The following is an 18,585-nucleotide window of genomic DNA, read 5'->3' as shown; positions in this document are numbered from 1 at the left end:
GTCAGTAAATTGTCGGGTTTAAAGATGAACTCTTTAGAGATCTCCAGTTCAACTACTTCTACAACATTGTTTCTAACACAGACATATGCTAAGACAAGATTAAATTTACACTGATTTTTTTTTTTTTTAAATTATTGCTTGGTTTGGCTTTCTTAGTTGTTTAAACTTGCAAGTATTTATCATACAGTTTTACCAAAATATCCTTATCTTTCTTGCTCACCAAGAAATACCTTTAAATGATAAAATCCTGTGGTTTGTGGATATTATGTGAATGATATGTTTGTAACAGAAGATTATGTTAGCTGTAGAACTGAACACTAGCCATTTAGCTTAGGACATCTCACACACTATGTGGAGTGTTTGTTTTGTTACAGATGAGAAAAAGGGGTAGTTCTTGTGATTAGCTGAATTATTACTTAGACAGAAGGTTCTGTTATTTACTGCTATGAAGGTCAGGCATTTTGATCTGCAATGACTTTTTCACAGAATAAAAGTTTTTAAATGTCAGCTATAGTTTCAGACAGCCATGGGATGTTGGTACCCAAACATGCAAGTATCAAATACAACACTCTATCCTTCTTTAAATGCTTTAGGATTTAATGAAATCACATGCAGTCTGTAGTATAAAAGCACAGCTTGTTCTTATGGATTTATGTGCTAGAGAGAAGCAAACAAAATTATACTATCAGTGAATTATCTACCATTAGTTTGTCTAGAAGGCTCTTCACAAGCTGTTCTTTTCACTCTTGCTTGTTGCAATAATAAATTTTTTTTATGTCTGACATTACTTTCTTTTTATGTGGTTCATGAACAAAAAAAACTCAGAACAAATCTTGCAAGGTTATCAGTTCTTTCTTTGCTTACCCTGTAGTTCAGTTTTATCTTTTCCCAGAAAGATCAAACTTGTTGAGACTAGTTTGTTAATTCCCAGATGTAGCACAGCCTAATCCTTGAGGTTTGTGCAGGAATGTGCTAGTTCTCCAGTCCCTTAATTCTTCTAATGAAAAATAAATGTATCCAATGTCATCTTAGTGAAAACCAATGGTTGTTCTTTTCAGTCATCTATAAATGTTGAAAAAGATAAAAAATGTTTAAAAGACCCTATACAAGATGAGCTCTTTGGAATACTTACCATTTTTTTCCCACGTATTTGTGTGATTCTTTGCTGCAGTATGGCTCTAGGCACAACCACAATGTCAATACAGTTCATGTGTTGTTTTTCTTATTTAGTGAGAGCCTGCAATTACATAGCCCTGCAGGTTAGCAACCAAAATATATTGCACATCAGCGATTTCAATTTGGTCCTAAACGTGTTGAAGAACAGCTGCTTCTTCGTTCAAAGAATACTGGAGCCCTTCAGGAGGAGGAAAACTCTTAAATGGTTACAGCACATGATTTACTTTGTCAAGCTATTTTTAATGCAAAACTGTGAACTGCTTTCTCCCTAATGTAAAATGCGTATCAGACTTCTTGATCTAAATAAGAAGGGCCTAGGAAAAATTTAATTAAATGCTAATGGAATAGTTTGGGGCTTCAATGGCAAAAAGCAGTACAACTAAATATAAGTTAATTGCTAATTTTGTTAAATAAAGCTGCAAGATGTATAAAAATAATACGGAAAAATAGATACTATCCTATTGTTTTCTTCTAAGCGTTATTGTCTATTACTAGAGGCTAGATCATTTTTGGAAGAAGTATTAATAATGAAAATTCTTGTTAGCATGTCCAAAATCAAGAGACAGTATTGACTTTTACAAGATTCAAAGAATATCAAGCTTATAAAACTATATCTGGAGTCTTCAATTAGGACATCTAAAATACTACTTATTAGATATAGAAAGATTAATACTAGGGATAGTCTTTCTTAAGAAAAAATAATTGATATCTCTAGCAATCAAAACAAAAATAGGTCCTTCAGAATTAAAATATTTCAGGACTTCTCTTGAATTTGCCTTTTCTGTTTTAAGTAATGGAAAGCTACTATTGTTCCATTATGTAGAAGTTGCCAGCAATTCACAGTATATTTTAGTTCCAACTTTGTTCTAAACCCCATTTTATCAGTTGCTGGAAACGATGAAATTTCCCATATTTAGTCTAAAATGAAAGATGTTACTTTTGGGAGGGAAGGGAATAGCTTCAAGCCAATTCATTTTAATCAGGTTTTAATTATTCTAGCACGATAAGTATTTCTGCCTGTATATATGTAAAAATTTTATAATTTGAAACAACTGGAACTAGCTTGGCTTGTGGCCTGATCTTGCAATTGCTTGTACACCAAATCTGTCTCACTACTTCTTTGGGACTGTCCACATGTGTTATTATTAATGAGATTGAGTTCTTGTTCTGTCAAAGAAATCTCCAAAGGTACAAGCCAAGTTTGTAGCCAACTGGCTTACTGTGTTTAAATATTTAAAATTAAAAATATTTTGAATTATCATACATAGGTTTAGATGGGTTAGCCTTAAAACTGGCACAGCTTCCCTATTATTATTTCTGTTCCAGCAGTACCTGGCAACATTTGCAAAGTTATTATTGTGCTAGGTGCACCGAATGCAGTCCAAATGATGGACTGCTCCTCAAAGAATTAACATGGCTTGTTATTTCACCAGTTTATATTTGCTGAGGATCATAAGATCATAGAAGTTGAGAACACACCTCTAGAGGTCTCTAGTCCAACACCCTGGTGAAGCATGACCAGTTTAGGTCAGATTGGTCAGGGCTTTTATCCAGTCAAGTTTTGAATTTCTGAGGATGGAGATTGCATGACCTCTGGGCACCTGTTCCACTGCTTCATCACCCTCGTGGTTAAAAAACCCTTGTCCTAATAGTGGAATTTCCCGTGTTCCAGCTTGTGCCTGTTGTCTCTAGCCCTATCCCTCTACACCTTCAAGAAAAGTCTGGCTCCTTCTTGTCTATACCCACCCATTACATTTCTGTAGATAGCAGTTAGATCTCCCCTTAGCCTTGTGTTCTCAAGGCTGAACAAGCCCACTTCTCCCAGCCTCTTGTATGTCCTGGTCTCTGGCCCCCTGACTGTCTTGATAGCCTTCCAGTGTAGTATGCTGTAGTATGTCAGTATCTTACTTGTGCCAGAGATCCCAAAACTAGACACCGTGATGCAGATTTGGTCTTGCCAAGCAGAAGATCCAGAATGTCTCCCTGAAAGTGGCTTTGTAAGCCATAGGCTGCCCCAAATGCACCACAGCTAGGAACACTTGGCAAAGGTTCATATCATAGTTTTATTCTCACTTTTAGCCAGTGTAAACTAGTACTGCTGTTGAAAGAAGTTAATTGTTTTGGGTTGGCTTTTGAGGGTGGTGTGGGATTGGGGGTGGTGTTAATTTTAACACAGATCTGCCTTGCAATCCAGTTTGTTTCCTGGCCACACAAATGGCTGTGCTGGCACAAGAGAATGGGCCATGTGGACAGGAGTAGAAGGGAAAAGCTGGGCCATTTTTTTTCCATAGCAGTGCTGGTTTGTGTCAATTTACTGTGACTAGACTCCACAGTCTAAAGAGACCCGGAGAGTTAACGAAGATTAGTGAGGATTATGGCCAAGAACCTCCATATCAGTTAAATTAAAAGCTTCAGTTAAATTTCTCTTCCACTTTTGTGAACAAAATTAAGAAAATTCTGTGTAGATTATTTATATAATATCCGCCATAGATTTATTCTGACAGCCATTTTGTGGAATGTCCTCTTGCTTTAATAGGTTCATTTAACAGAGGGGTTTTATGAGGCTAACTGCAGAAAAATAAAATTTTTAATTTTCTGCTGTTTTGTACAGTACTATGGCAAATGTCCACGTCAGGCTTTTAGTATTGTTATTTAATTTTTTTCTTTACATAACCATTAGTTATTTCCTTCAATTGTACCACAGTTTGTTTTTTAAATAAGATTCTACTGAAGGGAGGAACTTAAAAACTCACCACAGTATTTAACATCAGTTGACATTTACCGCAATCTCTAATTATTGGCACAGAATCTGTCTGGCTTCTGCTGCTTTTATGGTTCTTCCAGCTTGTTCCAGTGTTTTTTAGCTTTACCATCCTGCTGTAGATGAGTTAGATGATAGTGGTTTCAAGCAGTTAAGATCTACTTTTATACAGACTGTCTGTTCAAAATAATTAGGTTTATTGGTATAATTGAAAAGAAAGATTTCTGCAAAACCTTTCACATATCAGTCCCAGAACAGTTCTTTCACTACCCAAGTAAAAAATCCTGTTGACTTGAGACACAGTAAACACAAAGAGGGGTACAACACTAAGCTTACAGCATGTGCGTTTCATTAGGAAGAACATTATATTTAAATACTTCATTTACCTTGCTCCTCAGTTTACAAAAGTGTAAATACCAGGTAAATAAACCCAAATTAGCTTTACTGTTTCTCTACCAAAACCAAATCCACTTTTGCCCTGGAGACTTTGCAACATAAGTAGAATGTTTGGAGTTACTGCCCTTCATAAAGTACATTGAAAATTCAGTTAGCCTGTTTCAGTCAAGCATTTGTGTTAATCCATTTTTATTCTTGTAACATGATGTGCCAGGTGTTCTGAATACAGGAATGCATAGTTTGTGCTCCAGAGATCTTAGAATTCATGAAGAAACACAGACTCTTTAGACGCTTGAATATTAGAATATATTCTATTCAGTTTATTAAAGAATATACTATATATTATAAATAGTATATATTCTATACTATTTATTATCTATCTTTAGTCACTCCAAAGCCATTATTGGTGTATTGACTGCTTCCAGACCTTGCAAGAAGATACATTCAAAAGGTTTTGTGAAATACTTTTTGAAATGTTCTTATTTGAAAATTCTTCTGTAACCTTTTAAAAAATGAAATGTTTAATTTGCTTAAATAGTTTGTACTCCAAGAGGAGAAGTTTGAGCGGCATGGTGACATGCCAAAGAGAAAATTGGATAGGTTTAGTTGCCTCCTTCTAATTTAAAGCTTACTATGTTCTTGTCTGGGATCAGTGCGTTTAAAAAAAGTAGTTTTAAATTATGCGTACGTGTTAACCACACCTTGCCCCTGCAGTGCACAAATTTACCCACCAAGGCCTGCCACACCACATTCTGCTTTGTAGCAATCAGATCAACAATGCTTGAAATCATTTGTGCATTTGTCTAAGTAGAGACTGCAGAACTTGGTCCTGTGAGTTTGAAAATTAAAACCAGTAAGTACTCTGCTAATGATACTATAAACTCTAGGGAGTGTGTTGGCATAATCTGGCCCTTCAGAGCCTAAGGGTGGCTTCTCTCTCCTGGATCAGGCTGAAAACAGGAAATGACAGTGGCGAGCAGTGGGCTCTGACTCACGGCTGGGGGCGGTTTTCTTTGGGATGGCTGTAGTAGTTCCTGTCCCCAGCTGTCTGCCCTCCCTCTCTTTACTACAGGCATGGCCTGTGCTTTATGGAGCAGTTGTTTCATCACTATAGTTTACAGTCCATTATATCAAGAAGTATGTATGATGAATTCAAGTTTCAGTACTGCAGAGGAAAGTAGTTTGAAATCTTTCAGCAGCTGTTTCCCAAGAAGCTGAGCTGCCCATGCAGCAGAGATCAGGACGTGTAGCTGGTCAGTAGGTTCTACAGTAAGTTTTCCACTGAAAATAAACCCTAAGAGTGTGGAAGCTGTGCCCAGTTATGTGAAGCTATGCGGTTATCTGAAAATACTTCAGACTGCATTTTTCAGGATCCAGAAGCAACCTTGTAGTGCAAGATAAAGTAGGACTTCCCTCTTCTCAGGCAAGCAGGACAAGATTTAGTAAAGACAGAAAAATAGAATGTCTGTTTACTTACAATTGAAGGCATACTGTATTATGCAGGAGAACTGCCTGCTAGATTGTTTCAGATAAAACACAGTATTTTCTCTTCCCTTTCTTCCTATTTCATTCTTGTTCTTTTCCCTGCCAAAAGAAAAAGTTCATGACATTGAACAATGCTATGCCATCAAGAAAATGTATGAAGTGGCGAAAAGGGTGCTTGATTCTGAAGTCTTCGTTGCAGATTTGGGGAAAATTTTTTTCTTAGTTGGGCGGAACTAGAAGAGATTAACTTTAAGAGCCAACTGGGAGAAGTTGACTTAAGGTCACCATCTGTTAGAAGAAGAGTTTATCTGTGTTTGTACAGAGCCAACACAGAGAAGTCTCAGTCCTGGCATAGGCCTATGGACATGGCCTTAACACAAATATATAATAATCTTGCAATGGGCCTTTGCCCAAAGAAGGCTTCAGATAACTTTCAGGTATTCTTATCTGAAAATATATATTGATGTAAACAGTGTTGTCAGAGCTGAGCAATTTTTTTTTCCCCTTGAAGATATTTTCCCTTGTGTTTTCTCTCTATCTGAACACTGAGAATTTAAAAAACAATTTTAAAAGTTTCTCACTTGGTGATAAATATCCCCCAACAATAGTGACCGAGGTGCCGTGTAACATTTTTCACATTAGACTGCAAAATGGCTTTTGCCAAGACTGTGTCATTGTGTCCATTTCACAGATGAAGAAACTGAGGCACGTGGAAGAAATATGATTTTACTAAGTGTTGCATGCCAGGCAAGTCGTAGAAGCTGGAACAGAACCCATGCCTCCTGCGTCTCTGCCTAGGCTGCTCTCCATTAGTCTGCTGTGCCTGAAGTACGTGCTGATTTCAAATGAGGAGCAAGACATAGCTGAATATCAGCGTAGGAAGTGGTTTCATGATCATCCTATAATACACAGTTTAAAAAGATATTAAATAGTGTTTTCAAATGCAACTGTTGTCCAAAAATGAATGCTGTCACATTATGATTTTCATTTGCGTGGGTTATTTTCCAGGCAGAAATTTTAACGGGCATCCCAGTTGGCAACCTTGAAGATGCTGAAAAGGTGGGACACATGCTGTTAGAAAGAGGGTGTAAGCTCGTAATAGTTACTCTTGGAGCAGAAGGCTGCATGATGATATCAGTAGAAGAACCTATTCCAAAGCACGTTCCTGCTGGGAAGGTCAGGGCTGTGGACACTACGGTACGTTTTTGTGGTTTAACTGTCTTACTTTGGAAAAGACTGCTTAAGCACTAAGGGAAAGCAATGAGTAATCAGCCAAATTTTTGGGCACTGGCACAAAGGCTAATTTATGATGTGAAATTGATATCTTGCTTCCAGGCTCTCATATATTAAATGTCAGTTCACTTGAGTTTTATAGTCTGTATTGTAGATGTGCTAGAATTATTGTACATACTGATAGTATCTTCATGTTTCTCTTTTACTGAAGTAGGTACCTGTCTCTGACTGTAATGTGTGATGCCAGTGGCTTGAGCTGCAGGCCTGTTTTTTCACCTTTGCCCAGTCGTACAGTTCATCTTGTCTAGCACTCAAATGCTGTAGGAGAAAGGAGGTACTACTACCCTCACAGTCTGAACCCGAATGTTTGGCTTTTCTGACACAAGCATGAATTGCTTAGCAAGTCTAGCATAAAATGCATCAAAGGCATAATTTTTACAGAATATAGAGAAAAAAACCAAAAGTTCTTGCTGCTTCAGATTATTTATGATGATAGGTAAGCGATACTTGGTCAGAGGCATTTTAGTCTTTGACATGAGGGTGATATTTTTTTACTTCCTGCTCAGAATTAAATGCAGAAAACATAATCTAACAGACCACTTAATACAATAACCCCAGCAAAAAATAAAAATAGGACAGGCAATAGTTAAGATAGCATTGCTATGAAACCCTTACCACATTGCACATATGGGGCTATTTTGTGTTCCTAGTATTATCTGACATAAATCCAAAATAATTCCAGTGGAGTTACTGAGAGCAGAGCAGGTCACGTTGTATGTACTAACTATACATTTAAATGCCTGTTATAATAACGTCATATTACATATGTTCTGTTACAATAGTTCATTAAAATCCTGGAGATTTTGCCATCTGGTGCATTCCCTATCTGAATTGCATTAATAATAACTAGTTCTTGTAGCATGTTTTTTAACCATGGACCTCATACTGCTTCACAAAGAAGGAAAGCAACTGCTAAAAAGATGAGGAAACAGAGGCATGGAGGACTGAAATTTCCTAGCTCAGTAGCATGCAGTGGCAGAGCTAGGAGTAAAGTCACTTTGTCTAGAACAGAGGATCACTCATAGGCTAGGACTGTGATGTGCTGTTACTGTGGAAGGCTTTGTTTCACTGTTAATTTTAACTCTTTTCAACTGAACTCTGAAACAAAGATACTTTGGCTTTATTTTCCTCTTTTACCCCATTGTCGTTTAGAAGTTTGAGTTAGTACTAATTTTGAAATGTCCTAAAGTTCTGGTTAAGAGAGGCATCACTGTACTGGACTGCGCATAAGGTACTTTGTAGGGGACTACAGTCACTTAACTGCCTCTGCCAGCTTTTAGCCCAGAATCAGAAATGCCATGGGAGTTAAAGGCAGAGCTCCCAAAGCTGCCCAGAAGCAGGATTTATTAGCTTGGGAGCAATACCTTGTGAACCTGGCGGTACAGCTTCTTGCTTTTAGTTGGTAAATCCACTATTGCTATCAAAGCTTATTGTTAAGAGTTTTTCTCTGCATCACACAGAAGTGATGAAGAAGAAACATGTGTGATCTGCTTCTTCAAAAGAAGCAGAAAATTGCTGCCAGATCAGCTATTGTTTAATATCTTAAGATATTTGCTGCTCTTGGAATAAAACAGCAATACTGAAACCACACACTGTGGCTGAAAAGTGCTTTTTATCTTGCCTAGCAGTTCAGAGTTTCATGACTGAACTAATTTACTGCTCGTCTTTTTTTGTTGTGGGTTTGTGTGTTTTGGGGTTTTTTTTTTAAATAAAAGCAATTTCTTTGAGTTTACTGAATCTTTGCCCTGCCTCCTTGTGGCCAACAGGTTATTGGCTTTCACATAGCAGAGGATTTTCACAGTTAATTTTGTTAATCTACTTAAATACCAGTGGGTTGTTTTCAGTAAAACAGCTGTGTTCGGTTTACTCTTGCAGACTGAATGAAAAAAGATGTGTTGGCCCTCCATTATAAAAGTCTTACAGTGCTTAGACTGATTATCACTTTGCATGAAAGCAAGTGGTTTTAAAGCAACCCTTCCAAACACTAAGCAAAATAATGACATCCTCAACTAACCTGGATAACTGTATTACTAAAATAAATACTAATCGTTCTAGCTGGACATGTTATTCTCTTTGGATGCATGTCTGCAGTGGATCCTTCCCCAGGGGAATAAGCTCAAGCTGTAAGGTGTCTTAGCAATAGCCACCTATCTGCAGAGTATTCAGAGCTGTTCACATGCATGCTCTTAGCATGACATTTAATACTAAACAGAAGTCGCTACCTTAAACTGCCCTGACTTTGACATCTTGAGGGACCAGGCAGTAATTTTTTAAGATGCCGTAATCCAATCATATTAGGTTATGTGCCTGTATCCACACTGACATTGTTTGGGTCTGCAGAAGGTAAAGTTTCTGACACGAAGAGTTAAATGATGTGTATAACCTGTCATAGGATTTGCAAAAGGTTGCAGAGTCCTTATGAGAACTATATGTATTAAAACAGAATTTGCCATTTAGAAGATACACATATAAAATGGTACAAAATGAGCTTCAAAGTCCTCTTTCACTGTAGAAATTTTCCCATAGCTGCTACCATTGCAAAGTCATCACTGCAGCAGTGCAGTTTCAATACTGCCTCCTGGTCAGTTGTATTGTCCACAGCAATTCTGAAAATTTTTGATGAGAGAATACTTGGGTAGGTCAAGCCACAAAGATTAAGAATTTTACTTCTTTGTCTCTTGTCCACATTCTCTGTGTTCATAGGTTCTTCAGAGAGACTAAGTGTTGATAGTCTGTAGAGCTTGGCTCTTCTACCTAGCCCTTGAGATGGTTAATCTAAGAGTTTATTAGCAAAACACTGGGAAAAGCTGGCTCCATCTCCTGCTCTGTGGTGGAACATGTATCTTCAAGATTGAAAATTTGGCATTTTTTGCCCACACTAAATCAATACTATAAAGGGAGAAAATAGGCTTGTTGATTTTTTTTTTTTTTTTAGCACTAATTATCTTAATGTGGGCTTTACTAATGTATGCAGTGCTTCCCATGACTGTTAGCAGAGCTCTTCATACACAGTCCAAAACATGTAGAGCACGAATAGTCGTTTAGAAGGAAGTTTTGCAAGACATGGTATTGTAAAGCTGAAACATCTGTTTCTCCTGTTATAGCTAAATAGTGCACCAAGCTTTTGTTAAGAAAATAAACTTTCCCTTCATTTTACTAGTTTCTGCCAGCTATTTTTCTATATGCAAATTTTGAATAAAAATAAAAATAGGTGAATTATTGAAAGATCATCCTCAGATTTTCTTTATGAAAGAAAGAAAGAAATATCTGATTAAGCCCACTAGGCGTATCAATTTGTATTTGAAGCAGATGATGTATGTAAGATATGACATATAAAAAGGTTCTAACATGTAGGTAATATAAGAAAAATACACATTATAATCTATTTTCATTACTTGAAATAGTTGCTTTTAAATCTACTTGATTACATGAAGTTAAATATATGCATTTATTTTTGCAAGAAGCTGTTTCCACTTTAGGTGAAACTAATACATGACACTACATGAAAATAACTATGAAGGGTAATTACATAATTCCATTTATATGACACTTACTCAGTTGGTAGCAGAAGGTTTCATAAACCATTCACAAATTTGATAAGCATTTCATAGAAAACAATAATATCATACACACACGTTTTGCAGTTGCATGTGTGCGAGTGTGAAGCAGTTTGCCTGCTGCTGAAGCAGAAGCACAGCTGAGGTGGAACACAGCAGCTGCTTACGAACACAGCTGTGGGACATGACCGAACACCGTCAGGTCAGAATTGTACTCGAGGTGAAGTGGATAATCTGTGTGATGAAACCACACAATGAATGTGGATCGTGGCATCTGCTGCTGCAGTAGCCCTGAACGCGCTGTCCTGGCAGAGACATGTGCAGTCTGATGGCAGAGAAGGCCACAACATCGTCCATATTGGAGAATGAAGCTCTGCTTTTTTTGCCCCTTCACCCTCTCTCTCCCCTTCTGCTTCTGACAATCACGCAAAGTGTAATTTACAGCACTATTTACATCTATTTACATTTACTAATTATATTCCATTGAAACTGCCAAGGAAAATTTGTCAGAAGAATGTAATTACTCAAAGCTGGAATTTGGCCAGCAGTGAGATTAGTTCCCTTCCATTTTGCAAAAAAGCACTATGGGATCTTGCAGAGCCGAGCACTTCAAGTGGCAGCTGGGGACTAAGCTGAGCCCCTGAGGTACTGCCAGAGGCCTGCCTAGGGCTTGGTATGTGCAGGTGGGCTTTGCGGAGACGGTCGGCCTGTGTGGAACTCCACGTTACTTGGAGTCTGGGCTATCTATAGAGGGTTGTCTGTGCCAGGCCTCCTCTGGAGGTAGGGCAGTCTGGTGGTCAGTGGCTACGGCAGGCTGGAACATGTCTGCTGGCTGTGGGGGCTGCTCCCTGGGGCTCAGGCCTTTGCCTTTTACTGTGGTCGTGCCTTGCAGTTGAAGGTGGGGTGTCCTGTCTAGGATCCATTTTTCAAATTGAAGGGTTGGCACAGGCAGAATCTCTCCTATCCGGGGGCATTAATAGAAAATGGGGTGCTCTCTGACTAAGCAAGCCAGAGCTGCCTCACTGGCACCCCCCCATTTCCAGTTTGAAGCACAGCGGTCACTTTGGAGAGGGAAGTACTTTCGGGTTTGTTTTTGTAACCTCTGGTTTACTCCAGACCCCAGTTTGGATCAAGATACTTGAATAACATCCCCACATGCTTGCATCAGTTAGAGTGAATTTCTAATTTCCATCCCATCTGGTCTTTTAAATACATAGTACCGTTGCTCTGCTTAATATCATCAGCTTCTACTTAATCTCTAGGTTTACACATGCCAATGTTGTGTGCACAGAAGCCCTGCATTAGCACACTCACAATCAGATCAGGCATCTGCATATCTGGCTTAGGCATGGATGTATTTCTGTAAAGGCAAATGGAGACCCTTGAGCAGACAATATTTAAATGAAAATTTGGAATCACTTTTCACAATGGTGCCCCTAGTAATCACAGCAAGTCCATGGTTTCCATTTTAAGTCTCATGGAGAGCCCAGAATGTTTAGCTTCACAATGTTTCTAAGCACAACCATTACATTTTCCATATCTTTTCTTACACTACCTACACTTTCCCTGTCTGTCTGTGCTTTTCAGATACAGAGTGCACAACCAGCTGTGGAAAGCTAAGGAGATCACAGGTTGAGGTGTCATGCTTATAAACAGGAAACTAATTTACGAGACATGATAAAATTCGAAGTTTAATCTACTCAGTTATGCCTGAAATTTGACATGAGTGTATGATTTATTCCATATAGTCCTTCTCTGTATGACATTCACAGAGACAGATGATACATACTATTTGTCATAATCATAAATGTTACCATTATTTTTTCATGTCAGTTCTGCAAAGTGAAGGCTCATTGCTACAATATAAATTCATCATCAGATGTTTGTATTCAAATCCTATTAAGTTTCCCTCTGATTTCTTATTACAATATATTAGATCTGGCTCCTTTACAATAGAAGAGAATTAAAAAGGCTGTCTAAGCAGTGGAGTGCTCACTGAGCAGCTTTGTATTGAACACTGAAGATGTTACACAATCTTTATTTTAATAAAGCTTCATACAAGTGTATAGCTATATAATTTTAGATACGTCACAGTATTCGGGCCTGTGCAGTAATTGTGGTCTAAAGAAGGCAGTGTGGTTTAGCCGTTTGAACAAAGGACTGAGTAAGAATTCCAGGGCTCTGCAAAAGACTTGCTGCAAATCCTTGGGAGAGTTACTTGTCTTCTTTGTATCCCAATTTATCTATCCATAAATTCGAGCTGCAATTAATGTATTGCATATAAACTATGAGAAGTCTGTTAGAGATCAGAATGGAACCTGGGAGGCCTTTTTCCCAGGCTTGTCATGTAACCTCAGGCCAGTTGTGCTTCTTTGGGGGCTTTGCAAACTCATTGAAGTTCTTCTGCTTTAAGTTGAGAGGTCTTTTCTGTAAAAATATGGTTTACACTAAAATTCTCTGACTTAGCTGTATCTCTGGTTTGGAGGAAGCCTGAGCCAGAGGAGTGAAGTGGACACTGAAATAAAGCCTTAGAATATAAATAAATCCAAAACAGTCCTCCTAATAACAGCAATTCTTTGTCTCCTGACTTTGTGGCCTAACGTCTGAGGCTCAAGGGGATATAAATACAACACTCTGTGCAATGACTAATTACTCAAAATTCTGTGCATCAGCAGAAGTGGGACTTGTGGTTGACTCTAATATTATCAAATGCCTTTGCTATTTAATAATCTTGTAGCCGTACATTATTTAGCATGCCGTTTGCACAAAGAACAGTGATTTTATTTCAGCTATCTCTCAACAAAGTAAAAATGCAGCTGGTAGTAAATGAAGCATTTGGCAGACAATGTGTCTGATGTACAGTTCTCTGACTTGCTAAGAAGAGAAAAATGTTGTCGAGTGTTTAACCTTTTCCTACCCAAGGATGTAGCAAGAAGGAGTAAAGTGACCACAAAGGGCAAGGTCATCTTTTTTTCTTTTTTCTTTTTCTTTTTCTTTTTCTTTTTCTTTTTCTTTTTCTTTTTCTTTTTCTTTTTCTTTTTCTTTTTCTTTTTCTTTTTCTTTTTCTTTTTTTCTTTTTCTTTTTCTTTTTCTTTTTCTTTTTCTTTTTCTTTTTCTTTTTTTCTTTTTTTCTTTTTTTCTTTTTTTCTTTTTTTCTTTTTTTCTTTTTCGTTCCTTTCTTTTTCAAGGAAAGATAAAAAGTTACTGTCGGGCAAACAGCTTATCTATCAGTGGGGTTTATTCACACACCAACACAGAGTAATTATGCCCAGAGCTCCCATTAACATCCCGCAAACTGACAGCATAATAGCTTCCTTTCTTTAACATGCAACCAAAATAGGTTAATAAATAAGTTCAGTTCCAGTCATAGCCCACTTTCTGACTTAGCCTTCTGCATTCCCTCTTTTACAAATATGGAATCCATTGAATTTTGGAACAGAAAAACCATGAGGAATAAGTTAATCTGCCAGACACTCCAATCAGCAATCTGCACTGTAAATCTATTTAAAGCTGCATCTATTATGTTCTGAAGTTCAGCTCAACTGTGAAAGGGCACATGACTGAAATCACTGCATTTGAGTTGACTCACAGTTAAGTGTAGATGAGAATTGCTTGGCTCATCACAAGTTTCTGCTTCTGATTCAGGTCTTCTAAAGACACTTCAGTTTTTGAAGGCTTGGTCAGTGGCCTAAGGGTATCCAGGTATCCAGTGAGGAGAGGAATTGCAAGAGTTGCGTCCCTCTGCGCTAGCAGTCAACTGAGAAAAGGTGGAGCAGGCTGGATGTGCCCTCTTTCCCCTTTGAGAGCAGAAAGCTGTATTATCCCCATTTTACAGATAGGAAAAATGGAACAAAAATGTTAGCGATTAGGTGTTCTGAAGTGCTAGCTAAAAATGTCCTACTCCAAGTTACATAGGGAGTTGGTGTGATGTAGCCAAAAATGAAGCACAGGCATATATTGTCCCATGCTAGTCTCTTAACTTCTAGACAACATTGTCATGGAAGGAAACACTGTTTATCTGCCTGGTAACTGTCTATTTTAATCTGTAGGAACAAACAATGTAAACAAAATGAGCAAACAGAAGCAGGCTTGTACAGAACAATTTGCAGCCTTGTTTTCCAGTGGAAGATTCCACAGACCACCCAGGCTTTGCTCTAGTCCTTTTCTCAACCACGGAGCATCTAATTAAATCCCTCTCCATTCCTGACTCTAAGTGGAAGAGAGCCTACAGTCCTGTACAGTTTCTTTCCAGATGGAAATGCATAATTTAACAAAGATACAGCTGACAGAGAGAAGTGGGCCCAAAGCACTATTAGCATTTGCCACAAATTGCATTAAATTACAAGGGGATACTTAATGAAGATGTAGAATAAAAAGAAGATTAAAGCCAATATTTAGTTTTCTAAGCCCCTTCTAAGATTGCAGGGTGCCAGGCAACAAAAACCTCATAGTTAAGCTGAATTTCTGTCTCAGTTACTTCAGTGATACAAAAAATCGTTTTGTTTTGCTACACACCCTCAGTATCAAGTCATGACATTTTGTCCCATTGTGTCCTACAGCTTTGTTCCATGTATGTGTATACATATAAATAAAGTTCCTAAGCACCTTACATTATTTACTACTTATATACTCACAACACGAGGTAAAGTAGTATTCTTACTGCTGTTTTGTAGATGGGGAACAAAAGCACTCAGGGGCTGGCTTGTCACTGGCAAGTGAACCTGCTTCCCTTCATAAAACCATAACTTCTTCTCTATGCTTCTCTTCAAAGACAATTAGGACTGGAGGAAAAATTTTGTCAGGGTATCAGCTGTCTCATTTTTAGAACTAGACATCACTGTAGATGTCCATGTAAATGAGAAGGTACATAGCAGTGCAGAGTTGCTTTGCACTGGATGATTCTTGAAACCCCTAAGGGGTTTCAGGACAGGTGCTTTGGGTTCACTGCTGTCATACTGAGAAATATTCCAGGTTGGAAGTTAACCCACTTGATTGTTCTGGACAGAAAAAGGTAGGGCGCTGGCAGCATTTACGCACCAACTCAAATATTTTGTTTGGGGTCTCGAACACATGAAGCATATAGCATCCAACATCTGGGCCTGAGATTACATTCTGTTGAGGTCTAAGGAAGATGAGTTCAGAAATATCTTGAATCTATCTTTGTGCTATCTCACTTCTGGGATGCTTTAGTAAAGGAAAGAATGGTATAATTTATACAGGTTGAGAGCAGAGTAGAAAATGAGCCTTTTATTGCGTCTCTTGGGGTAACTGTGGCTTGCAGCACAGGTCAAAATCATTGCAGCAGAACATGCCGCATCCCTTTTCTTGATTTGCTCTCCTCCTCTTGTCTTTATGATGAAGCCAGCACAGGGTCTCCTCCAAGAGGATGTTCAGTCCTGGTATGTAGCTAACCCTGTGTTTGGAGTGGTTATTGGGTCGCCAGTGCATGCACACAAGACAGTGTCAGCCATAATGGTGCATAGCACGCTGGGGTATCTGAGTTGCACAAAGGATGGAGAGGAAGGAAGACCAACTGTGTGCAGCTATCCTTTCTAATTAAATTCCTGCAGTTAAAAATAGCTAGTGGAAGCTGGCGCTTCTGGCACATCCAGAGCGTCACCTTCCCAAGTATCTTTTTCTGGCCTGAGCTGTAGGAAGTTGAAAATGTGATCCGCTGTGTAATAGTGCAGCATATTCTTGGCCAAACTCCTCATCATTTTTTACCTCTTGCATTTATGGTTAGCTTACAAATGTCATATGCCTCCTTTTCTTCTTTAAAGCTAGGCTCTGCAGAACCAGGTATCATCCTGGCTATTGTGGAATGTAACCTACTCTTCTTGTTTTGTTAACATCAGTTCTGGCTATGATGAGAAAGAGGGCAAACCTGGTTCTGGAGCCCCTTGCCTACTTAGTTACCCAGAAGTGCCACTTGCAGTAATGTTGATATTGAACTAAGGCCTGATTTCCCCCAACAGAGTTTTCATTGCCAAGTAATTTTGGTCACTACAGAAACCAGAAAGGTTTGCGTTGGACCGGTGATATTGCATAACTAATTTTCAAAAGAACAAGAACAGAGAAATGAGAATAGTGGGGAAATCAGGCTTCTTGCTTTTGCAAATTCTAACCACAGAATATGCAAGAAGTTTTATTTCTTATCAAGAATAAAGGAGTTAATCTTTAGGAGCCTGTCCCATGGACAGAATATATTTTACAGCTTCAACTAGACCAATGTAAGGAAACTAAAACCATAAGTTTTGGTGACTGATGGCAGTAACCTACAGGAATGTCTTTAATAGCCAGTTTGCAGTCGAGTGTAGTGATTTTGTCACTTCTCTCAGGGTTTTGTTTTGTGTCTCTGTGTGCAGAGATAGACATACAGATATAAAACCAGCTATTCTAGAACAGCTCAGCTGTAGAAAACCAGATTCCCAAATTCTGGCAGCAATGTTTGTCAAATGCCCAGATGGCTATAAGGAGTATTGGTTTTATTCATTTCAAAGCACAAATAGACACAGAAATTCAGGGAAAAGTAAGAAGAGTCTCTGGAAGCTCATACCTCTTTGCTGGTGTCTGTGATTTTGTTACTGAAATCATTAAGCAGCCAGTGTGTTCGTTGGAAAGGTCCATTTTACAGGGAATACCACAGAGGATGCCTTTCTGTCAGAAGCAGTGCCTTGGTGCTCACCTACTGCAGAACACCATGAGTGAGGTGTGGGAGCCCTGTTTTCTGCATGCTTGCCCCACAGGTTACGGACAACAGAGTGAGTGGGTAGCAGAGAACAATACTCTAGAGCAAAGCAGCAGTTCTAGCTTGTAGGTCACATCCAGCTGAACTTAGAGAGTGGAGATACAGCTCGAGTACTCATCAAAAAGATTAGACAAACTCAGTGGGAAAAAGAATGCAGGGAGCTGGCAAGAGGACAATGCTAGAGTGAGCTCAGACAAAAAAACCTCCTGAAGTTTGTTGGGTTTTTTTTCCCTCCAGGATATGTAGTTCAGAGGTAGGCGGGAGCAGTGGCCAGCCAACAAAGGCTAGATGCTGTGGTTTTGAAAGAGGCACTTGAGCATATGGAGCTTTCGTGCAAAAAAAGAATGTTTTTTTGATCAATTCCAGGCGAGATGGCAGTTGTGTCATTCTGAGTGCATCTCATCAGATTAGATGGGATCACTGAGAGTCTTCTGGCATTTTCAGTCTGAGAGAAAAAACCACATGTGGCTAGTGAAATTGCCCAGCAAGGAGATTTCCCCCTTCTGACTTGGCTGTTGGATTATGGGGTCCTGAAGCCATGTCAGCCCCTGACGTGATACCGGGTAACGCACTCAGTGACAATTTGGCTGGTTTTCTCCTGGTTGGGGAGCTCAGTGTTTGGAAAGGAAACACACTGCCAGTATTTGCAGTCTACTATCAGAGTAACGTGATGTATTCTGGGCAGGGCTTTGGCTCTTGTTTCATTTGTTCATTAAATGAAATTTGTGAATTAACACATAAGTGTGAGCTTTGTTAAGAAGAAATTACAAGTTGGCATGAGTGTGACATGAATAATGAAGGGAGTGAAGTACTTCTCAAGGAAGTGAGATAAGTGAGGCTTTTCATTAGAGTAAGAGAGTAGCTGCGTGTTGTTGAGGCTTGATAAACCAGTTTGAGAAGTACGAATCAACCTTCCGAGGAGCTGCTATGTTTAGGGCTGAGCTTCAACCATGATTGATTCCATACAAGTTCAAACTTTGGAAAAGGTGGATACAGCTCCTATAGCACATTCAACGGAAAGTCCATCTTATTTCTGTTAGTGGCAACGTCTGCATGCTTCCCTGTTGTTAACACTTCTTGGTATATATGCTGTTCTTTGCAAGTGTGCCACTGCAGAGTTTTGTATTGAGCTGAAGTGTAATGAGAGTTTTCTAGTACTGTGCTTTGTA

The 18,585-nt window shown here is 38.8% G+C and overlaps 1 protein-coding gene across 6 annotated transcripts in view; it reads left to right on the top strand.

The window, feature by feature from the left end:
- RBKS (ribokinase) overlaps positions 1-18,585 on the top strand; it is a 69,246-nt gene that overhangs the window by 41,388 nt on the left and 9,273 nt on the right. For all 6 annotated transcript variants that reach the window (XM_026846272.1, XM_026846278.1, XM_026846275.1 and 3 more), the window contains one exon: positions 6,827-7,015. In XM_026846272.1, coding sequence (XP_026702073.1) covers positions 6,827-7,015 — 189 coding nt within the window. The remainder of the gene's footprint in view (positions 1-6,826; positions 7,016-18,585) is intronic.

This window comes from Athene cunicularia (genome assembly GCF_003259725.1).
Source record: "Athene cunicularia isolate RWA chromosome 3 unlocalized genomic scaffold, athCun1 chr3_part1, whole genome shotgun sequence".
NCBI classification, from domain to species: domain Eukaryota; kingdom Metazoa; phylum Chordata; class Aves; order Strigiformes; family Strigidae; genus Athene; species Athene cunicularia.
This window is presented reverse-complemented; position numbering and strand designations above follow the sequence as displayed.